Raw genomic sequence first — 22,117 nt, forward strand, 5'->3', positions numbered from 1 at the left:
GAATTCAAAAATAACTCCCTGGTTTGGGGGCACTGGGAGCAACATCCATGGGGTTGGTGAGCAACATGTTGCCCCTGAGCCACTGGTTGGGGATCACTGGTCTAGGCTTTCTCCTTGCCTCTGAATTAGTGAATTGTGATTAAGTGACAGGTATCTGTCCCTCATCCAACTTTCCTTTAGTTTTTATTTCCTATATGAGGTCAATTGAATTTTTTTCGGATTGTGGTTAATATATATGCAGTGGATGTCTGAGTCAGTGCAGTGACAGAGTAATTGTAAATTTATAACTAGATGTCATGTACAGGCACAAGTGTGGGGCTGGCAGATATGTGCTAGGTAACCCAGTGTACACGTTACTGGCTGAATGAAAACCAGAAGCAGCAGGGTCAGCCTGGGCCAGCAGCACACCAGGGAAAAAACCCAGTGGGCCCCACTGACCCAGACCCGATCCCTTCCAGCAACGTAGGCCCTTCACTTAACCCTCAGCCCCAAGAATGCGAGTCGTCATGCACCACAGCGTGGGGGAGGGGGGTGGAGGAGGCGATTCTGTGTGCTGAGGAGTCCGTGACTGCAGTAGGGGTGGCCCAGTGGGGCCCAGACACCCCAGTCCAACACTGTGTTACAGGCCTGTAAACCAGTGAATTAGATGATAAGGACAAAGATGAGGGCAGACAGGAACTCAAATGTGAGCAGGACCTCAAGAACAATCAGCAGAAAGACCACAACAAAAATGGCGTAATGATCCACCAAAGGGAAATATAAAGAGGTTGGCTTATATAGGCCCATAATTAGGCAATTACCAGCAGCTGGTGTAAACGAGTAGGTGGAGACAATATAGGAGTCAATTTAGTGGAGCTACTCAATACTGTTCACAAAGGGGGGCTCAGAAAGCCTCCAGTGGCTCAGAAGGACAACACAGCAACTTATCACCACACAGCCCAGGGTTTGAACACTGACAAGTCCTGGGATTAGAATCCCTTTGATATAGTCCTGAATAACCCTATATAGACCTAACCATAGTGACTGAAGTTGTGCCTAATACATAGTAGGTATCCCCTTTAAGGCAAAGTATGAAAAGGGATCAGTTCTTTGCACTTTTTCCTTTTAAGAATTGACTCAGGTTTTGAAGTTCAAATACCCCTGGCTGCCCCAAAGTGAATAGTGCTGTAGCAGTGTATTCATGAGGGGAATGAAAGGCATGTAGGCGCCCCCCCCAATGCTTGTTATATGAGCACCCTTAGTGCCCTAGCATTGGGAAAAGTAAATGTTCTCCATGATCTCTCTTCTCTGATTCATACATGAGTTATGTAACTGTATATAGTTGTGGTCTATTCACCATGCTGTACGTTTTGTAACCATTTTTGTATGTTTCATCTATTATTCAAATTTGGTGTTTGTATAAATTCTAAAAATTGAGTTTTAGTGGAATTTCCTTCCCTATGGCATTCTCTGCCAGAATTAACTGTAAATCTTTGATGATTTGTGTAATCATCAAATATTTACCGATCCGTACATCCAGCCGGGGATACTACTGTGCACTGAAGGAAGTATGAAAATGAGAGTAATCACGATATATATTTCTTGTAAAACATTTTAAAAGTGAACTGAGAGTACCTGAAAAATAAATGGAAGAACACTGAGGCCATCAAAAAATAAGGCAAAAGACTGGCCCCATTGCTCTTCAGTAGGCCTACTGAATAGCAAAACATTAACATGGACTCAAAGGCATGTAAAATACATTTGAAATGTTGGCAGCACCTATGGAAACACCTATTTTTCAACTACAAACTAGGAGACTGCATACCAAGATGGTTGTTAAACACTTGTGAATCAGACTGTTGGTTGTGGATTTATATACCTCACTAGAACTGCAGATAGAGGGTCACATATCAATACCATTAAAACTACTGGGTCTAGGAAACTATAACAGACACTTTTAGAGTACATAAGGCTGCCATCAAATACAGGCAAAACGTATTTGTGGTTTTGGATCAGCAAGATCTTCTACCTTTTCATAAGGAGAGACTTATTTTTTCATGCCATTTTAGCAGGTAGAGCAAAAAGCTCCTATGAAGTACCTACTTGACTTTTTATAGCACTTGAGGATAGCTGACGGGTCATCCTGTGAGACAATTGAGCATATTATTGCATCTCCGGTGAAGTAGAACAGCTGCCCCATGGAGATCCAGGTCAGCCACCGATCCAGCTTAGAATATGTGTAAAACTGGGTCATTGCTCAGCACAATCAAACTTCTGCACCATCAGTGCGCCGCAATTACCCAGCTGCTCCAAGCTTAATATAGACCACGAAAGAGGAAAAGGAACATGACATTATTTGTTGGCCATGGCCTTACATGATTTATTGTGAATCAGAAAACAAAGGCATGAAGGTGGATAGCTGATGGGTCGTCCTGTGAGATAACTGTGTATATTATTGCAGTTACGAAGGAGTAGAAGTAAAACCCCATACAGATCAAGGCAATCCTGTTCAATGTATATGTCAAATATGTAGCAGGAATGTCAGCAGTCATCACCACAGCGCCAGAAAGCACTCACACAGGTTTATGTGCTTTGATGCCAACATTAATCAAAAGTAGTGCATACATCAGACATTTTCAGATCCCACAACTGTTTAGGTCGGCCACGGCAAGTTCCCTTTTTTATTCGTCAACCTTTGGGAAGCCTCTTCCACACCTGTCTGCTCTGATAGTCCGGCGTTTCTGCAATGCCCCTCTGAACTTCTCCAGACAGGACTTTTTACCACAATAAATCCTATCCAGAGGCTTCCTACTGCTAGTCCTACAGCTGTAGTCCCTCTGGTCAAAACCTAGAAACTGGTTGCAGTTCCCCTTTTTATACCCTCCCAGCTTTATCTCCCCCTAGTGGCTGGAGGTGTACATTTTACCCTATGTCTAATACCTTAAACCACTGCCACCTAGTGGCCTAATACAGATATACACAAAACACAGTAGCACTTTGCTAAGGACATGGATATAATCACACATTAATTAACCATACACATTTTTCCTACTAATTGTATCATCACTTTCCACCTCCTTACAAACTGTTCTACGCAACCAAACTTCTGCACGCCACTTACTTGTAGGCACTGATGCTCCTTAACCTCCAGCTGTCCAAACCTAATATAGGCTACTACAGGTATGGGATCCCTTATCTGGATACCCATTATCCAGAAAGCTCCGAATTACGGAAACCCCGTCTCCTATAGACTCCATTTTAATCAAATAATCCAGAATTTTAAAACTGATTTCCTTTTTCCTCTGTAATAATAAAACAGTACCTTGTACTTGATCCCAACTAAGATATAATTACCCCTTATTGGGGCAGAACAGCCCTATTGGGTTTATTTAATGGTTAAATGATTCCCTTTTCTCTGTAATAATAAAACAGTACCTGTACTTGATCCCAACTAAGATATTATTACCCCTAATTGGGGGCAGAACAGCCCTATTGGGTTTATTTAATGGTTAAATGATTCCCTTTTCTCTGTAATAATAAAACAGTACCTTGTACTTGATCCCAACTAAGATATAATTACCCCTTATTGGGGCAGAACAGCCCTATTGGGTTTATTTAATGGTTAAATGATTCCCTTTTCTCTGTAATAATAAAACAGTACCTGTACTTGATCCCAACTAAGATATTATTACCCCTTATTGGGGGCAGAACAGCCCTATTGGGTTTATTTAATGGTTAAATGATTCCCTTTTCTCTGTAATAAAAAAACAGTACCTTGTACTTGATCCCAACTAAGATATAATTACCCCTTATTGGGGCAGAACAGCCCTATTGGGTTTATTTAGTGGTTAAATGATTCCCTTTTCTCTGTAACAATAAAACAGTACCTGTACTTGATCCCAACTAAGATATAATTACCCCTTATTGGGGGCAGAACAATCCTATTGGGTTTAGTTCATGGTTAAATGATTCCCTTTTCTCTGTAATAATAAAACAGTACCTGTACTTGATCCCAACTAAGATATAATTACCCCTTATTGGGGCAGAACAGCCCTATTGGGTTTATTTAATGGTTAAATTATTCCCTTTTCTCTGTAATAATAAAACAGTACCTGTACTTGATCCCAACTAAGATATAATTACCCCTTATTGGGGCAGAACAGCCCTATTGGGTTTATTTAATGGTTAAATGATTCCCTTTTCTCTGTAATAATAAAACAGTACCTGTACTTGATCCCAACTAAGATATAATTACCCCTTATTGGGGGCAGAACAGCCCTATTGGGTTTAGTTAATGGTTAAATGATTCCCTTTTCTCTGTAATAATAAAACAGTACCTGTACTTGATCCCAACTAAGATATAATTACCCCTTATTGGGGGCAGAACAGCCCTATTGGGTTTAGTTAATGGTTAAATGATTCCCTTTTCTCTGTAATAATAAAACAGTACCTGTACTTGATCCCAACTACGATATAAATAATCCTTATTGGATGCAAAACCTGAGCATTCTGGATAACAGGTCCTATACCTGTACAAGCTACATCATCAAAGTGTTTTTCCTGCTTCACAATAAATAATGTAGGGCAATAACCCATAGAAAAATAAAGTAAATTATAGCCAATGAATCATGTGAGCTGTTACCTGCCTGTCAGTATGGGGAATCACAATGAATTAATAAGGATGAGCAGAACACAGACATACAAAGTGCCGGACAGGTAAATGGCAGCGCTCTGAAAAGATGTTAATCAGTTTTAGAAGAGGAAATTTAAATGCCATTATAAAGTGTCAGTCTCCATTATATACTCACAGAGAGCTTGCTGTTCTGCAACAGATTCTCTCAATACCATTGCTGGCTAAACTGTGTGGTCTTTTTCATGCTCAGGTATAGTTATTATTTCATGACTCCCCATCAGTTGCTGGACTCAAACTCTTCCTGTTGCCAGCCTGTCACACACAGCCTCAGGACGTACTGTTAAAAAATAGTAATGTTTTATTTAATATTGCTTTTCCCCCAAAAGGCCTTCAAGCAGTTCTCTCTCAGCATATCGGATGTGCCGGGACACGGAGATAATGTAACGGGTACAAGATGCTGGCCATAGGAGTTACACTATCTGAGTTCCTTATTGACTAGCACATTACAGTTTATGTAGGAGCATAGGCAAAATTTGCCATGGTTGTGTAACCCCTAGCTACCATTTTTTGGTCAAACACACTATTGTGGTTTACTGGACCGGGGCAAACAGTACTCTGGTTGCTTAAAGAAACAGTTCAGTGTAAAAAATGGTAAAATAGATAGACTGCACAAAATAACAAATATTTGTAATATAGTTAGTTAGGCAAAAATGTGAGTGAATGTATAACATACTAGCCAGAACACCACTTCCTGCTTTCAGCTCGCTAACCTGTTAGTTAGTCAGTGACTTTGGGAGGGGGGCACATGGAATATAACTGTTCAGTGAGTTTGTGAGCACGCAGGTTAGATTCAAGAGCAAACTAACTGATCAGTTATATGGCTTCCCCCCCCCCCCTCAAGTCACTGGTTGGTTACTGACTGCTAACAGCTTAGAGAGCTGAAAGCAGGAAGTAGTGTTCTGGCTAGTATGTTAGACATCTGCCCACTCCAGCCTTTATAGATTACATTTTGCCTAAATATATTGAAAAAAATTTTTCATTTTGTGCAGTCCATCTATTTTGACCTTTTTCATTTTTACACGGAACTATTCCTTTAATAATCCTGCTTCCAGGGTGGTTGTGCCACTGCACAAGCCCTATTCATTGAAGTTACGCCAAGCAGGGGGGTATACTGCTCCTTTAAGCTTAGGCTATTGCAAATTGTATTACAGAGGGACGGAGCAGTTGCCTGGGGTCCTGAGCTTTAGGGAAACTAGGAGCTCCTTTGCTTTACTATTCAATTATGGCTTGAATAAATGAATCAGGAGCCCCACAGTTCTAGAGTCAACAGTACTTAACATGGGACATGGGAAATTAAATAAAGCCTTGGGTGACACATTGTATCACTAGGTGAGGCTCGTCCTTCCCTGAAATGTTATGTTCTTTTATGTTATGTCCAATAGTTTCAAACTATTGGAGCTTACCAGTAAATTCCCCAACCACAGAAACAGGGAGCAATTGGTCAGGGGGGTGGTTTACCTGCCATTAAGCTCACATTGTGCTCACATTGTGCCAAAGCTTAATGGCAGGTAAACCACCCCCCTGACCAATTGCTCCCTGCATCACAAGGAGAAATACTCAGAAAAGAAGCCAATGGCTCCAGCTCTGCAAGGCTATAATGCCAAAGAGTGCGATTCTCAACTTTACTATTTAGTATAGAATGTTGCGGAAGCCCATTGCAAAATATATATATATAAAGGCATGCTTAATGAACTGCTCTGTTATTTATTACGTTCTATCAGGGATTTACTGTGCTTGCCTGGGTTTATGACGCAGCTTAACTCCAATAAGTTGCTACTGGGGAAAGAAAGAGGCTTACCATGAACAACTGGCCATTAGATGGCACTATTTAGTTAGAAAGCCAGTCAAGTATTCCTCTTAACACTTATACGCAACAAGTTAAACCCAGCAGTCCGTGGGTTACTAGATACAGTTCCCCTGTAGCTCTGCTGTTCATCAATAGTCTATTTACACTACTACGTATTTATGAATATGTCTGTACTGATGCAATGTAATGTCTAAAGCAATATAATATAATGATAATATAAATCATTTGTTTCCATAACAATGCCGAGCTGATGATTTTAAGAAATTCTTGGGTGGGTGAGCTAAAGACCAACCCACTAGCGCTTTAAATGGGGAGTGCACAACAAAATGACTCTCCCTCGCACACACGTATGTTCAAAGGTTGTAAGGAATCCTTATTAAAGGGCCTCCATAATCAATAGGGAGGGAAAGCATGAGCAGAATCTTAAAGAGATTTTCAAGATGAAGGAAACGGGCAGTCCTGTTATCTCTAGAATGACAGAAATGTCAGTAAATGTCTCATTGATGGGCCCCTCACAACAACACTGCCCCCCCCCCACTCATTAACATGCCGGACCCCATGAAATGCCATGGGTGGGAAAGGCAGCAGCTTATTTATTAATACATTTACATTAATGAATATGAAACATCAGTAAAGTGTAAGGCCAATATTAACCCTACATGTGAGATTTAACCAATCACTTCCCTGTAACCTCCAGTAACTGCTGAAGGCTGGAAACAGTTATAACCAAGAGTGAGGGGCCTCCCTGTTGCCTAATCGTGACTTTCCTCCATAACTCACACCCCTTCCATCACTTTGGCCGCAGGTCTGGCCTCTGGCTCTCCCCATAACTTCATACCCCTATCAAAGAAACCCCAAGGAGAACCCCTCCCGCTGTGACAATTTGCCAATACTAATAGGGTTGTCATCTCTGCCATGCAGTTTCCCCGTCCTGTGATGTCAGCGGGCCATCCTTGTGATGTCACTTCCCCGCCCAGTCACGTCATGCCCCGCCTCCCTGTCCAAAGTTTCCGTGCAAGAAAAGTGGCAACTCTAGCTGTCTGCAGGGTCAGACACAGGACACTGGGGGAAAAACCTGTTAGGCCCCAGCCCCTCATGGGCCCCCGTCGACCCAGACCCAATCTGCACCCCACTACTATTGATCCCCCACTGCCCTCCTTCCCTGATTGCAGCAAAGTATAAGGAGTGGCTGAGTGGGCCGGAGGGTGAGCAGGTGGTCTGGTGCCCTGGGGTAATTTTTTCGCCAGACATGGTTTCACAGCAAATTTACGCATATCAGAATTGGTGAATTGTTTCACAAAGTTCCGTGACAATTTGGCTTGAAAATATTTGTTGCATGTAAAAAAATGTCGCGGGCCACAGGCAACAAAAAAGTCATGGAACAAATGTGTTTTGTGGATTTTCCACCGTTTCACGAATATTCTTGTAATTTCACGAAACAGTACAGATTCACTCATCACTACTCCTAAACATTGAGCCCCTCCAGACTAGGGATGTAGCGAACATCGCCAAAAATGTTCGCGAACCCGTCCGCTAACTTTCGCCAAAACTCGCGAATATTCGCGAACTTTGCGAACCCCATAGACTTCAATGGGAAGGCGAACTTTAAAACCTAGAAAAGCCATTTCTGGCCAGAAAACTGATTTTAAAGTTGTTTAAAGGGTGCCACGACCTGGACAGTGACATGCAGGAGGGGGATCAAGGGCAAAAATTTCTCTGAAAAATACTTTGTAAAAAAAATGCCCAAAAAAAAAACGCCAAAAAAAAAAAGCAAAAAAATAACGCCAAAAAAAAAACGCAAGCTATTCCTATGTATACGCAAAGGCGAAAAACCGAAGCGAAAAAACGCGGCGGAAAAAACCGAGGCGAAAAAACGCGGCGAACCCAAAATGGCGAACATCGCCAAAAGTTCGCGAATTTGCGAATTTGCGAATTTGCGGACTTGCGAACACCCGATGTTCACGCTAATTAGTTCGCCGGCGAACAGTTCGCTACATCTCTACTCCAGACATCATCAGCTCCACCCCCTGACATCACCGAGCTTCCCATATAGATAGTGATGAATCCAAAGGTGGCAATCATAATACCCCACTACCCCTGCTCTGGGGAGGGTGGGGGAGAGCTGTTTAATGTAAAAAGGCACCCACATAATTCCTTCCTCTTTAAATCCAGATGTGTGCAAATGACAAAACCCATAATTCCTAATTCTTAACCTTTTCAGTACCATACTTTCTATTCTTGTCTTTCCTCAGTTCCTGGCTCATTCTTTTTTCTTTCTTTCTTTCTTTCTTTCTTTCTTTCTTTCTTTCTTTCTTTCTTTCTTTCTTTCTTTCTTTCTTTCTTTCTTTCTTTCTTTCCTTTCTTTCTGTCCCAGTATTCATGGTTAGATGTACTGGTAGGTGTTAAAAAGTCCACTAAATTCATTTGTAAGTAAACTGTTGGCTATTCCAAGAGCTGGATGGGGAAAAATCCCTGCACAGCACAACACTTTGCGATCACTTTATATGATTTCCTATGTTAAACTTGGTTCATGGCTGTTTGGGTAGAATGGTTTCACCCCAGACTCCCATTGCAATTGGAAACCTTTGGCCAGTAATTAAATTCTTTGAGCTTTGGCAATTCTCGGTATTGTCTATGGCAGGGGATTTTCTAGCATTTAGTAACCATGAAAAAGTAGCTGCTACTAAGTATCTCCGTGTGTCTTCACCCTAAATGCCGGCTTGCGATTGGAAAGACATTTTTTGAGCCATTAACAAGCAGGGAAGACTGTTAATGAGGGCAGACATTAGGGAGATGAGCAGAATAATAGAAGGGGACTAAATGAATAAAGTTCAAACGGAATCTCTCTTTGTTCAGGTGAAATAGAACAATGGGGTGATTGAAAGGCAAATACATAATTGATAGGATGTCTTTTCATGTGGGGAAGATTGGGTTTAGTGTACATGATGTGAGAGGCACATCAGTAGGTATGATGAGCTGGCAGGGCAGTGGGTGGGGGGGATATAGCATTGCTAAGTGAGATGAGGAGGGAGGAGACTGCCTGCCTTTGCTACTGAGCGGTGAATTCTCATTCTGCACTCTTTTTATTCGCAGCAGAGCGGCATGCAGGACTCCTGCTCAAACTGTCATCTGGATGCTAGAAGCACAGGCACTCCTGGAGATCTCTGTTGCAGGGGAAAGGGAAGCTCGGAGGCATCCCCTAGTCCAGCCACAGTCTGTGGGAGGCCAAATCTTCCAGCAGTTTGATGTATAACATGTAGGATGCTCCCTCTTTCAAGAATCAAGCGGCAGCCTTTTTTCTGGCCAGTGAATGCAGAACCACCTCCCTGGATTTGTGTGATCCCAGATACACCTGGCGTTTTCCGGATAGGTGCCGTGCCCCCTCCTTTTGTCCTTTCTCACCCATCTCCTTTGCTACAGGGGGTACCTGCATGGCAAGTTGCCTGTGATCCTTTCCTGCCTTTGATGTCTATGCCCTCTGCACCAGATCCTGCTGTGCATCAGTTCCATCTGGCAAGCGGGCAGGTAAATTCCCTGACTCTAAATCTGCATGTTACTGACACAACATTGAGATCAATGGCAACCGCAGCCGGTGGGATCACATACCGACTGTCATTGTGGTGCAGTAGGGGCCATAGACCTGCAGAAGTTTTGGAATAGGTAGGGTTTCATATTATTCCCTCCCATCAATATGTGCAGTCAGTGCACTGTGCCTGAATTAGCACATATACTGTATATATGGATGGGATACTGAGACTGACTACAGTATATATACAGGTATAGGACCCATTATCCAGAATGCTCGGGATCAAGGGCATTCTGGATTAGGAGTTTTTCCATAATTTAGATCTTCATACCTTAAGTCTACTAAAAAATCAATAAAACATTAATTAAACCCAGTAGTATTATTTTGACTCCAATAAGGATTAATTATAACTTAGTTGGGATCAAGTACAAGGTACTGTTTTATTTTTACAGAGAAAAAGGAAATCACTTTTAAAAATCTGAATTATTTGATTGAAATGGAGTCTATGGGAGACAGGCTTTCCGTAATTCGGAGCTTTCTGGATATCGGGTTTCTAGAAAACGGATCCCATACCTGTATATATCTATATAAATATAACAGTATCAAAATGCCAAGTGAGTGAAGGGAGTGCATAAGAAACACTGTGCCATATGTGCTAAATATGCATAAAGTTGATATCACAGTCACACTGGCACACAAATGGTTATTATAAACCCACTATAAATTGCTTTATGATGATTTCAGAGGAAAAAAAAACAGCAGGCAGACTCAATTGACAAGCAGTTGCCATGAAGTACTGAGTTGGAGTGTGCTTGCAAGTTTATTTCAGGGGGAGTTGATATAATATTCATGTTCATTTCAAGGAGCAGAGACATTCATCATGATGTATATCATCATCATTATCATCATCATTATTTGAAATAAAACTCTTTGTTTGAGCATTACACCTATATATGTTTACCTACATATCAATCCTAAGAGATAAGGAAACTCACATTAAAAATAATTTTCTTTTTTACATTTTCTGCGAATGCTTTGAAGTATTAACTGTTTTTAACATTGTCTATGGGGTGTTATAATTAGAAAACACCACTAGAGGGAGCCGCTATTAAGGTTTTCTTTTACATAAAATAAACTATTTTTTTTTTAAATAAAAATCCTTTTTTAATATCATTTTGAGGACTTATTAAGGATTATGAAGCACTGTAATTAAGTAACATGGTTCAGCTATGTAGCTGTGAATACTTTACTAGAATGAATAGTAGAATATGTAGAAAATGCCTCTTAGGATGCTTGAGTTTCTGAGTTTGATAGGATGCTGAACACACAATAAGCTTTTATTGATAACACGACCAAGGACTATAGCAGTTTGGGGGTTATAAAGCCAATAATATTAACAATTTTTGAATTAAAAAGCCAGTAATATTAACCAGTTTAGTATTATAAAGCCAATAATATTAACTAATTTGGGATTATAAAGCCAATATAGAATTATAAAGCCAGTAATATTAACCAGTTTAGAAATATAAAGCCAATAATATTAACCAGTTTAGAATTATAAAGCCAATTTAGAATTATAAAACCAGTAATATTAACCAGTTTAGAATTATAAAGCCAGTAATTTTAACCAGTTTAGAATGATAAAGCCAATAATATTAACTAATTTGAGATTATAAAACCAGCAAGACCAGCAGTTGTGTATTTGTTGCAGTATCAGGTTGTGTATCACTGCAAGTCTATACTATATATGCTATCAATAGTTCATGGGCACTTATTGTCATTTATTACTTTTTTTGCTTTTACAAATCAGAACATTGTATGTTTCTATTGGTAGATAAATGAACATGTAGCCTTAATTTAAGGAGGGACCTCTGCCTCCCAGCTGAAGGAGAGCGCCTCTATAGAAGCACAAGCAGCAGGGGAGATACAGTCAAGTAGAATTCTGATGGGGGACACTGTAGAGATAAACAAAAAAGCACAATATACAGTATTTTTCTGTATACCTCTGCATATTGGAACTTGGGAGCCTGGGTCAAACATTGTCTTTTTTTTTTTGGTACTTTTAAAATTTATTTATATTAGTGGGAAGTAAGAGGGATGATAGATTGTAAGCTCTGCTGCGGCAGGGACTGAAGTGAATGATGTATAATCTCTTTAAAGCGCCACAGTAATAATTATTGATCATTTCTTTCTTGAAATCCCGGCTTTAATTCCACTCTATCTCATTTCATTACCTGGGTTTCAATTGGCTTCTATGAAAGAGACTGAGCATGATGTTTCTATCTTATTTTCACTTTGTCTGTGTTGCTTGGCCCTGATTTATGCATTAACCCTTTGTGTGCCAATGCTGACAGTAATCACAATCACCTAGATCAAAGGGGAAATGTAAAAGCTACATTGTGGCACTATGGTACTTTAGAACCAGGTACATACAGTGGATTTTACGATCTATGCCCATTACAGGGTTATATATATATATATATATATATATATATATATATATATATATATAAAATTCTTGGTGAGCAAAGCACGTGAGGGCTAGTGAATCAATCCCAGTGCTTTACTGTGTGCATTCAATGTCATTTACTACTTGGTCATACCTAAACAAGAGCTGACAGTGTGTTAATAGGATTCTCCCTATAGTGCAGGATAACTGATGTCCATAATGCAAGTTCAGTAAATAAATATAGGAATTACTAAGAAACACATCATAGTTTAAAGGAATACTGCCATGGGAAAACATGTTTTTTACAAAACCCATCAGCTAATAGAGCTTCTCCAGCAGAATCCTGCATTGAAATCTGTTTTTCAAATACACAAACAGATTTTTTTATATTTAATTTTGAAATTTTACATGGAGCTAGCCATATTCTTCATTTCCCAGGGTGCCACAGCCATGTGACCTGTGCTCTGATAAACTTCAGTCACACTTTACTGCTGCGCTGCAAGTTGGAGTGATATCCCCCCCCCCCCCCTCCCAGCAGCCAATCAGCAGAACAATGGGAAGGGAGCAAGATAGCAGCTCCCAGTAGGTATCAGAATAGCACTCAATAGTAAGAAATCCAAGTCCGGCTTGGGACTCCTCCAGTTACATGGGAGTAGGAGAAACAATAGGTTACCTGAAAGCAGTTCTAATGTGTAGCGCTGGCTCCTTCTGAAAGCTCAGACTCAGGCACAGTGCACTGAGATGGCGCCTACACACCAATATTACAGCTAAAAATACATTTGTTGGTTCAAGAATAAAATTTTAAATGGTAGAGAGAGTTATTTGCTATGTAAACAGTGTAATTTAGAAATAAAAAGTACCCCATAAAAATCATGACAGTGTCCCTTTAAGTGCCAGGCATACAGTAAACATTACCTTGGGGTTAAGTGTGTTTGAATAAGAGTCAAGTACAACATTGCATGACCCCATTTTTTATAAATGGGTTTAGAAGGAGCTCCGACACTCTTTCAATGATTTTGTGGTTATGTGGACATATTTTCCTATATTGGCTTTAAAGCTGGCATGCAGTATTATATATGTAAGGGCTCACACTAAAATGTACACAATCTTGTGTCTGCACACTGGACACCATTCACAAAGGTACTTTCCTCCCATACATACTGATGAATTGCATGCAGGGATGCAAGGGAACCCTGGGAATAAACTCACTTGTTGCGCCAACACAAGTAACTGAGCTTACTGATGCCTCTGGCTGGCAGTGATGCCATTCACACACGTGCACTAGGGAAATCACGCACCATTTGACACTATATCTGCATTGGGGAATAACCACAGGTCTAGTGGGCACCGGTAATGACCTTTGAATTTTGTAAAAACCCCAAAAAATAAGTGCTGCATTGTGGGCAAAAAAAACATGGCCATTTGCATCTAAATATTGCACCTTGCTTCTTTGGTTGCCAAGTTTGCATTATAGTATTTTATTATTCAGATAACATTTAGAGAGAAGAAAGTTGGCCAAGGAAAGAGAAATTCTCATGGTAATGATGGAAAAAGACTATTAGATTAGGCTACTATATTCCATCCCAGTCTAGAAAATATATTGGTTTCATCCACCGACAAGTCCAGAGGGATTGCAAAGCTTCCAAGTGACTCAAGGACCAATGTAATGAGTGCAATGTTTGCCCTTAGGGGCAGGCAGAGTGCAAGTGTTAGTATTACATTGCTATTCAGAGTAGATTATTAATGCAATATTTGTTTCCAGGTTCACCGTTTGGAAAATATTACCATGGGGATAACACTTTTTCTTCAGGCACTATATATAAGGGTTCTGCATGAAAGATAAAGCTCTCTCCTTCCGTGGCATGTTTCAGTCTGTCTTAAAATGTTTTTTATTTGATCAGTCAGTGCAGAATATTTAAATGGAAAGTTATTTCCAACTCTCTAAAAAGCCCCTGTGTAGAGACCCAGGGACAGACTGAATAAAAGGGGCATGTCTGAGGATGCATAGGGCCATTTGGAAGGCGGCGCTGTTATGTGTATTATGAGAAGTGTAGGTTATGGTGGGAAGTAGGAAGGGGAAGACGTTAAATAGAAGGGAATGGAAGTTTAGAATCCTATTACAGTACCTTCAGGTATACCAGGAGAGTAGGCAACATCCGACCCTTCCAGCTAAATGTGTGGTGGCTCTGCCAACTGTGTAACCAATATGGGGGACGGGTGATAATTTGGCCTTGGGGGGGGGGAGAAGGCACAATAGGTGTTAAAGTTAGGTTATAGAAGCATAATCTCAGCTTCAGACTGGATTTTTTGTTACAGGGGGGAATGTTAATTTATTGTAGTAGCCTACACTGCTATTGGTTAAGCACATATGTTTAAAAATGTCAAAATGGTATAAAGATACCAAGTGTGTTTGGGTTAGATTAATTTGTATGATATTATATGTAGTGTACATCAAGTTGAATCAAATAAACGAGAAAACAATGCCCTAAGGGCAAAGCTATTTGACTCCTCCCGGATAAAGGAATAGTGAATACAAAGGCCAAATACCTAGTTCATAGTGGAGGCTCGGGTGTGGAAAACCCCGAGCCTAACGCTCAAATTCAAACAGTCAGTATTTCTCAGTCAAAATTTCGTAAGGTAGGGAAAGGAGTATGCTCACCAAAGTCCAGTTGTGGTCCGGGTGCTCAGGGCCCCGAACCCGTAGCTGCAAGGTATCATAGGACTATGATTAAGTGCACTAACGCACGAAACGCGTCACACATTTTTAATGTGAAGAAATAAAAACCATGTTTTAGCAGACCCTGGCAGTCCGGAGTGCTTCATGTCCTATTTTTGCTTTTGAAGATATATACCTTATGGTATGGGAATCTGAGTGCACGGACCTTGCATTGACTCATATTCAAGTGTTACTTCTAATTTTGGGAGAAGGAGAAAGCAGTTACAGTTAAACCTTCTATATAATGAACTGCTCCTTATATGTAAACCAGAGTCAACAGCTGGGGGGGGGGGGGGGAGAGGATCTAAACAAAATGACCTGATTGTAGATAGAGGGAATGGTAGTGAATAAATAAAAATTACTGGAGTGGGTCAGTTTCTAAATTCAGTCACTTTTTATTGTAGGCCAGCATTCCCAAAGTACGTTTCAGCGGAGTCGTCATGCCTACATCTTCTTCCCTGCTCCCAGGTATCCCTTGCTAGGCACATACACAGTACTGTAACATTTGAAAAATGTCTATTCATGTGCACCACCCAGAGTAGCACAAGGTACACCTGGGAGCAGGGACAAAGATAGTGGGACACAGGTCTGGGTAAGTGCTTACACCATTTGTGTTACTGATTGGGTGCTTAACAGACTGACACCTTTGCAGTGAATTTGACACTTGCCCTTTAACTAAATGACACATCAACAGATTCCGATACAAAATCCTTCTGCTAACATTCAAAGCCCTTCACTCCTCTGCTCCTCACTACATTTCTTCACTGGTCTCCCTGCATGTTCCTGGCTGTCCCCTTCGCTCCTCTCAGAGCCTCCGTCTTTTTACACCATCCACACCCACTGCGCTCTCTCGTCTTAAACCTTTCTATCTCGCTGCTCCTTACCTCTGGAACTCTATCCCTGAATCCCTCCATAGGGAACACTCACCCACTCTCTTTAAGAAAAAACACAGCTGCGTAGCTATGGGGGCAGCCATTCAAGAACAGTGAGGGGAAAAAGTAAATTGTGCCCAAGGCAAGACCTGCTGCTCATTACTCTTCCCTCCTACTCCTAGACAGAACATTGATGAGCCAGGGTGGTGATAAGCTACAGAAGAGCCAGAACTCAGGGAAGAAAGGCAGAAGAGACCTAGCGCCCCCCAATGTCATGCCTTAAGCACGTGCCTCTTCTTCCTTCCCTCTTGTTCCAACACTGTTCAACAGTGTAGCCATGGGGGAAGCCATTCCAGCTGAACAGGGCAAAAGGGCACACTTTTACACAGAAATAAGAGAGGTATACAATTGGAAACCTTGAATGTAAAGCTTTGCCATCAAAAAGCCTGCAAGTTTCCATAGAAGTCAATGGGAGATGTCCTAGGCAAAGTCTAGCTATATTTTCAATTAGAGATATTCGAGTTTAATTCAAGTCTTTTTTATTCGAATGAGTTTACCACATCAATAAATAAGCAATATGCAAGTTTATTCGATTTATAAAAACAAACTCAAATTCACAAACTCGAAAACTGATAAATAACTCCAAGGATGTTAAAGAGAGTTCAAACACCATTATTGGCCAGGGCTGCAGAATGAAAACTTCTTATATAAAATGAGATCTTTGGCCAATTATCTTTGATCGTTACTGTCTGGCCATCTGTACATATATGAAAAGCTTGTTGGGGGGGCGATATGTTCAACAGCTCCTCTTCCTTTACCCCTTCCCAGGAGACAATAAAGAGATAAAGGCTGGGGTTAAACTGGCCACAGATATATTTAAAAAAAATTGCAAATATATAAAACTGTTAAATAATAATCAAGCAAAAAAAAAAAAAAAACATAAATAATACAATCTTTTTTGGGATTCTTTCCAAAAACCACAATGGGCTACCTGCCATGCCTGCAATTTTCAGCAACAACGCCTGATTGGGAAGTGAGAGTGAGGAATCAGCTTCATAACTGCTCCCTCCTGGGACCTCTTGGCAAAGGAGACCATATGCCTCTGCTGGTACAATTACATATAATGCTGGGGCATAGGCAAGCATGGCAAGCATTCCTCCAAACTGTAACCCAAACCATAAGGCTGTTTGATACACCAGGCCAACTTACATTTGCTGTTCTCTGGAACACGGAAGCCCCCTTACCTCCTCCACTCCCTACAAGCCCATGGCGTTCCCCTGAGCCTGCTTCCCAGTTGCTCCAGCTGCCTTATAGCCTGATAAACTAGCATTCACCTCATTGACCACTTCCTTGCCTGCTTTTCACTAACCAACCCATTATACCTTAATTTGCCTGCCCGACTTCCTAGCCCAGTAAAGGCTACTTCCCATCATGCAGCACTCCCAGCTGGAGCCCCAGGCTTTATAAAATGTGCTTATGTTTGTCTTGATACATGAATGAAGCACTGTCAGAACTGTAAGTGAGTCTCCCTCTCATTTTTTCAGATCCTCTTGTTTGACCAATCAGCCAAGATTGATTAGTGTTATTGGCCAATTCTTCAATATGGCCAAATAACAGATGGTACTCAGTCCTGAAGAGCTTATACAACTGTATATTATAAAGCAGTCACAAGCAATACATTACCTTATACCCAGAGTGGACACTCTGCTTTTAAAGGGGTGTCATGTCTTAGGCTGCTCTACATCTATCTAAGTATGTTTATTATATACAGATAATTATTACAAAGTATTGGGGGATATTACTACCAGATCAGGTTGTAAAAAATAAGACTTTCCTGAAGATTCCTTTCTTGTTTTTATTTGGGGGAAGAATTCTGGCCTCTTGGGTAGCACCAAGTTTATATACTTTAGAGTTATCTAAAGGTGAATGCATCTGGTTCCATTGCACAGGTAACTATAGAAGTGGAAGGAACAAATGTAAATCCGATGAGACTCAACAGGTATCTTAATTAATAGTACTTACACAAGTCAAAGTAACAACAATATTTTAATTGCATATCTAATGGGATAACATATCTTGGCACATATGAGTGCAGTTTCTACACATATTGGGAAAACCAACCATTGGACATCAGCTATAGTTAGAAGCATTTAAAATCTGCTATATCAAAGCATGTGGTGCAAAATCATAATGGTTGGGCTAAGATTTTCTTCCATTGAAAGAGTAAAGGGGATATAAATGGAAGCCTTTTAAGCTATAATGAATATATATATGGTCACGCCTGTTTCCTTGCATAGTGGGGGTATAAAGCAGTGGGGGTATAAAGCAGTGGGGCTTCCTTCTATATAGCTATATAGCTCTATTCTATATGTGGCACTGACCAGATTTTTTCACTTCTGTTTTACTCTTAATGTTTATTAAAGATGGAGTTCTAGTTAACCGAAGAGTGGTTTCCATAACCTAGTCACAAGTAACTGAAGAGAGCTTGCACTGTCAGTACTAGTAACAATGGCCAACAAGTTACAGACTATAGCACTGTGTATTTTCCCTGGAGCGTTTATTGGGATTTATTGGTTTAAAGATCAGTGTATATGGTTGTGCACATGTCTGTCCATCTGTTTAATTGCTTTTTAATGTGTCTACTGTTGAAAAAAGCATCGGAATCAGCACAATGAAAGCACATTTTTATGGATTACAGCTGCACTGGAAATGATTTGCTGTCTATTTCTCTAATAATTACCTTTCTGTCCCGTTTCAGTGGGTAGGCGCTCCTTCTCCTGCTTTTGGATTTTCCCCAACGTCAAGAGTCGAGCTGATTCCACTTTACCCCCATGTGTACGCCTCTGGTGTTCCTCCGCATCCTGGGAAGCGCTGGGTCGAAAAGAAAATGCCTCGTTGCAAGGTAACCACAAGTCTCCAGGCGGTGTGTGTGTGTGCAAAATGGTTATTGTTACATAAACAAGTTCTAAACCCCAAGAAGTGAACTGATTTAATATTAATCAGGCTTTTATCTCAGCAACTCTCTGTCAGTGACATTATGGTTAACTAACTATGCAGGCCCTGTCAGTAAGGGTCTCTGGCACTCTCATTGTCATAGTTAGCTGTTAATCTAATAAAGACTGGTATGAACAGTCTAAAGGTCGCCAAGTGAGCGGATATTCTCCCGATATCCCCACCTACGGGTGGGCGATATCGGGCAAATGTAGGCTAATTCGATCGTTTGGCCCTGGGGCAATGGGGCAGTCGGTTCGGGGACCGCATCAACGAGTCGATGGGGTCCCCGATCCGACTAAATCTTTTAACCTGCCCGATCGATTTCTGGCCGTCGTTGCTGCCTCTACACAGGCCGATAAGCTGCCGAATCAGTCTTAGGTACTGATATTGGCAGCTATAATCGGCCTCTGTATGGCCACCTTAAAACTGCTAATAAGCCACTAAAAATTAGAACATAAATGTACATTTAAAAGTGCTCAGAGAAGCACTCTGAGTAAGTTTAGATTTATTTATTTTATTATGTTTAGATCCCCTTTAAACTACAATTTTTCTAACTCCAATATCATCAAAAATAACTGGGCTTTGTACACATTAAAATGCAGTTTGCAGTCAAATTGTGTTTGGTCCAGAAAAGCTGTATAAATAGCCTGCATTGTAAGATTAATAGATAGATGATAGATAGATAGATAGATAGATAGATAGATAAATAGATAGATAGATAGATAGGTGATAGATAGATAGATAGATAGATAGATAGATGATAGACGATAGATAGATAGATAGATAGATAGATGATAGATAGATAGATAGATAGATGATAGATAGATAGATAGATAGATGATAGCTAGATAGATAGATAGATAGATAGATAGATAGATAGATAGATGATAGATAGATAGATGATAGCTAGATAGATAGATAGATAGATAGATAGATGATAGATAGATAGATAGATAGATAGATTAGATTAAGGTTACAATCTCTCTGGTTTTGACCCAGACAGACGGCCAGCAGCCCCAGCTTTCGGCAGGGGGAAAGGTGGAAACCCTAAGATAGATTTATATAGATGAGAGAGAGAGAGTGATAGATAGGTAGATAGATAAACATAGATGAGAGAGAAAGAGAGCGCGTGAGAGAGATATAGAGATTGGTAGATAGACAGCTATTCCATGACTTTTTTGAGCTCAGCTCAAACAAAGCAGAACTTTTATAAGAGACAGTTGTGCCTGTGTGAGCCTGTATTCTTCATGAAATGTATGCTGAATAAGGGTCTGTGTGTGTGTATGCTGTTTGCAGACTTAAATGTATCTGATTCTGTACCAGAGGAAAAACAGCCACCAGGTGAAAGCTGCAATTTGCTTTAGGAAAATGTGATGGTGCTGGCAAGCGGAGGGGATATATGCAGTACAAATAATGCCATTTGGGTGGGGGAGACATTCCCAATTGATATACATTGTAGGCAAATGTACATGTCCTTTAACAAAAGTAGAGGGTTCCTCAACTCATTGCATCTCCTGAAGCCATGAGCGTCAGAACCAAGTGCCAAGTGGCTGTGGCCCCCAGAGAACTTCTATCCCTAGTTGTGGAAGTTAGTGTGGGCCTCCTGGTGGGGATCCCCATCCAAAATCATCTTTGCGGAGACCACCCCAGCTTGTGCATTCAGAAAAACTCATAAATGGTGGGTTTCCAGGGAATGCCTATGTGTCACCCACCCTTCTGTATTCAGTACTACTATATGTAGGCACAAATCGAGGCGCAGATATTTTACTTTTAATGTAGAAGCAAAGGATTTGAATGGGGCAAGGGGCAAAATGCAAAATAATATCTTCTATTTGGTGAACAGTCAAGACTAGTCGCAGCTCACATAGAGTTGGTTATACTCTAATCTTTATATCATACAAGAAGGAGTAGAAGTTTTCATACATATTTATTTTATGTAAATGAGTAGTTAATTGACCAGAAAGGTTATCAATGCAAAGCATATAGGCTTTATATCTGCAAATATCATCTTTAGCTAAGTAGATGAATAACTTGCTAATCTTGCCATTTATAGAGCAAATTGTGGTTGACAAATGTCTTTCTTAGTTACCATCTCGTCTAAAATGCCAATGTTTTAGAAAATCAACTTTTCATTTTCCCTTATTTTAAACAATTTAAAACTGTCTTTAAAGGATTTCAGTTTAGTGAAGAATATAATGATGTGAAAAAGGTAATGTTAGACATTTACATGGTCATAATAATCATTCATGGTTAAACTGGTCACATTCCTGCTTCTTTCCAAGAGGTCTTACAGCCATGCACAACTAAAGGCTGAGATGCCCCACACTTTTGCTAAATTCAGGGCCGGATTTCAAAACCGGCCGCCCCGAGGCCGCCCCCGGTCGCACGCCCCCCCCCCCGGGTGCACATGGGTGCGTGAACAGCGGGAGTGCGCATGCGCGAAGGAAGGGGGGGTGTGTTTAGGGGCGCACGCGCATGCGCGAACAGCGGGGGCGGGCGGTAGGGGTTGGGGATCCAAGCGCCCATGCACCATAGGCCAAACTAGCATACGGAGCAGTGGGGAGAAGTCCCAATTGCTCCGTATGGGAACACAAATTTTCAAATTTTGGTGCAGGGTTTCTGCCGCCCTAGGCCCGGGCCTTTGTGGCCTCTCCACAAATCCGGGCCTGGCTAAATTGTTGCTTAGTATAGTGAGGGGGTTCCAGTTCTGTACTGCTCTCCTGCTACCTCTCTGCCCTTCCACTTTTGAAATCTTTACTATGGCTCCCCATTAAACAAAGCATAACTTTTAAAGCCCTTCTCTTTATTTTCACTTTTCTGCACCTCACTACATTTCTTCCCTCGTGGCTCTATATGTTCTTTATGTATACATCATAAACCTCCTCAAAAATAAAGATAAAGGAGAAGGAAAGTTATTTTGGCATTTTACTGCCAATAGATTAGGCACATTAGTGCCACCTAGAACAGTATATTTATTCTGCAGAAGCTTTACCATACCTGAGTAAAGAGCAATAGAAGCTCCCTCTGTTCATTTAATATAGCAGATGCCATTTTAGCTTGGTCTCTGTAGCGTCCTACTGC

At 40.8% G+C, this 22,117-nt stretch overlaps 1 protein-coding gene across 1 annotated transcript in view; it reads left to right on the top strand.

The window, feature by feature from the left end:
* Positions 1-9,555: 9,555 nt before the first annotated feature.
* tcerg1l (transcription elongation regulator 1 like) overlaps positions 9,556-22,117 on the top strand; it is a 132,286-nt gene continuing 119,724 nt past the window's right edge. The window contains exons 1-2 of the mRNA XM_031906370.1: positions 9,556-10,004; positions 18,801-18,944. Coding sequence (XP_031762230.1) covers positions 9,741-10,004; positions 18,801-18,944 — 408 coding nt within the window. The 5' untranslated portion in view covers positions 9,556-9,740. The remainder of the gene's footprint in view (positions 10,005-18,800; positions 18,945-22,117) is intronic.

Source organism: Xenopus tropicalis, chromosome 7 (genome assembly GCF_000004195.4).
Source record: "Xenopus tropicalis strain Nigerian chromosome 7, UCB_Xtro_10.0, whole genome shotgun sequence".
Classification (NCBI taxonomy): domain Eukaryota; kingdom Metazoa; phylum Chordata; class Amphibia; order Anura; family Pipidae; genus Xenopus; species Xenopus tropicalis.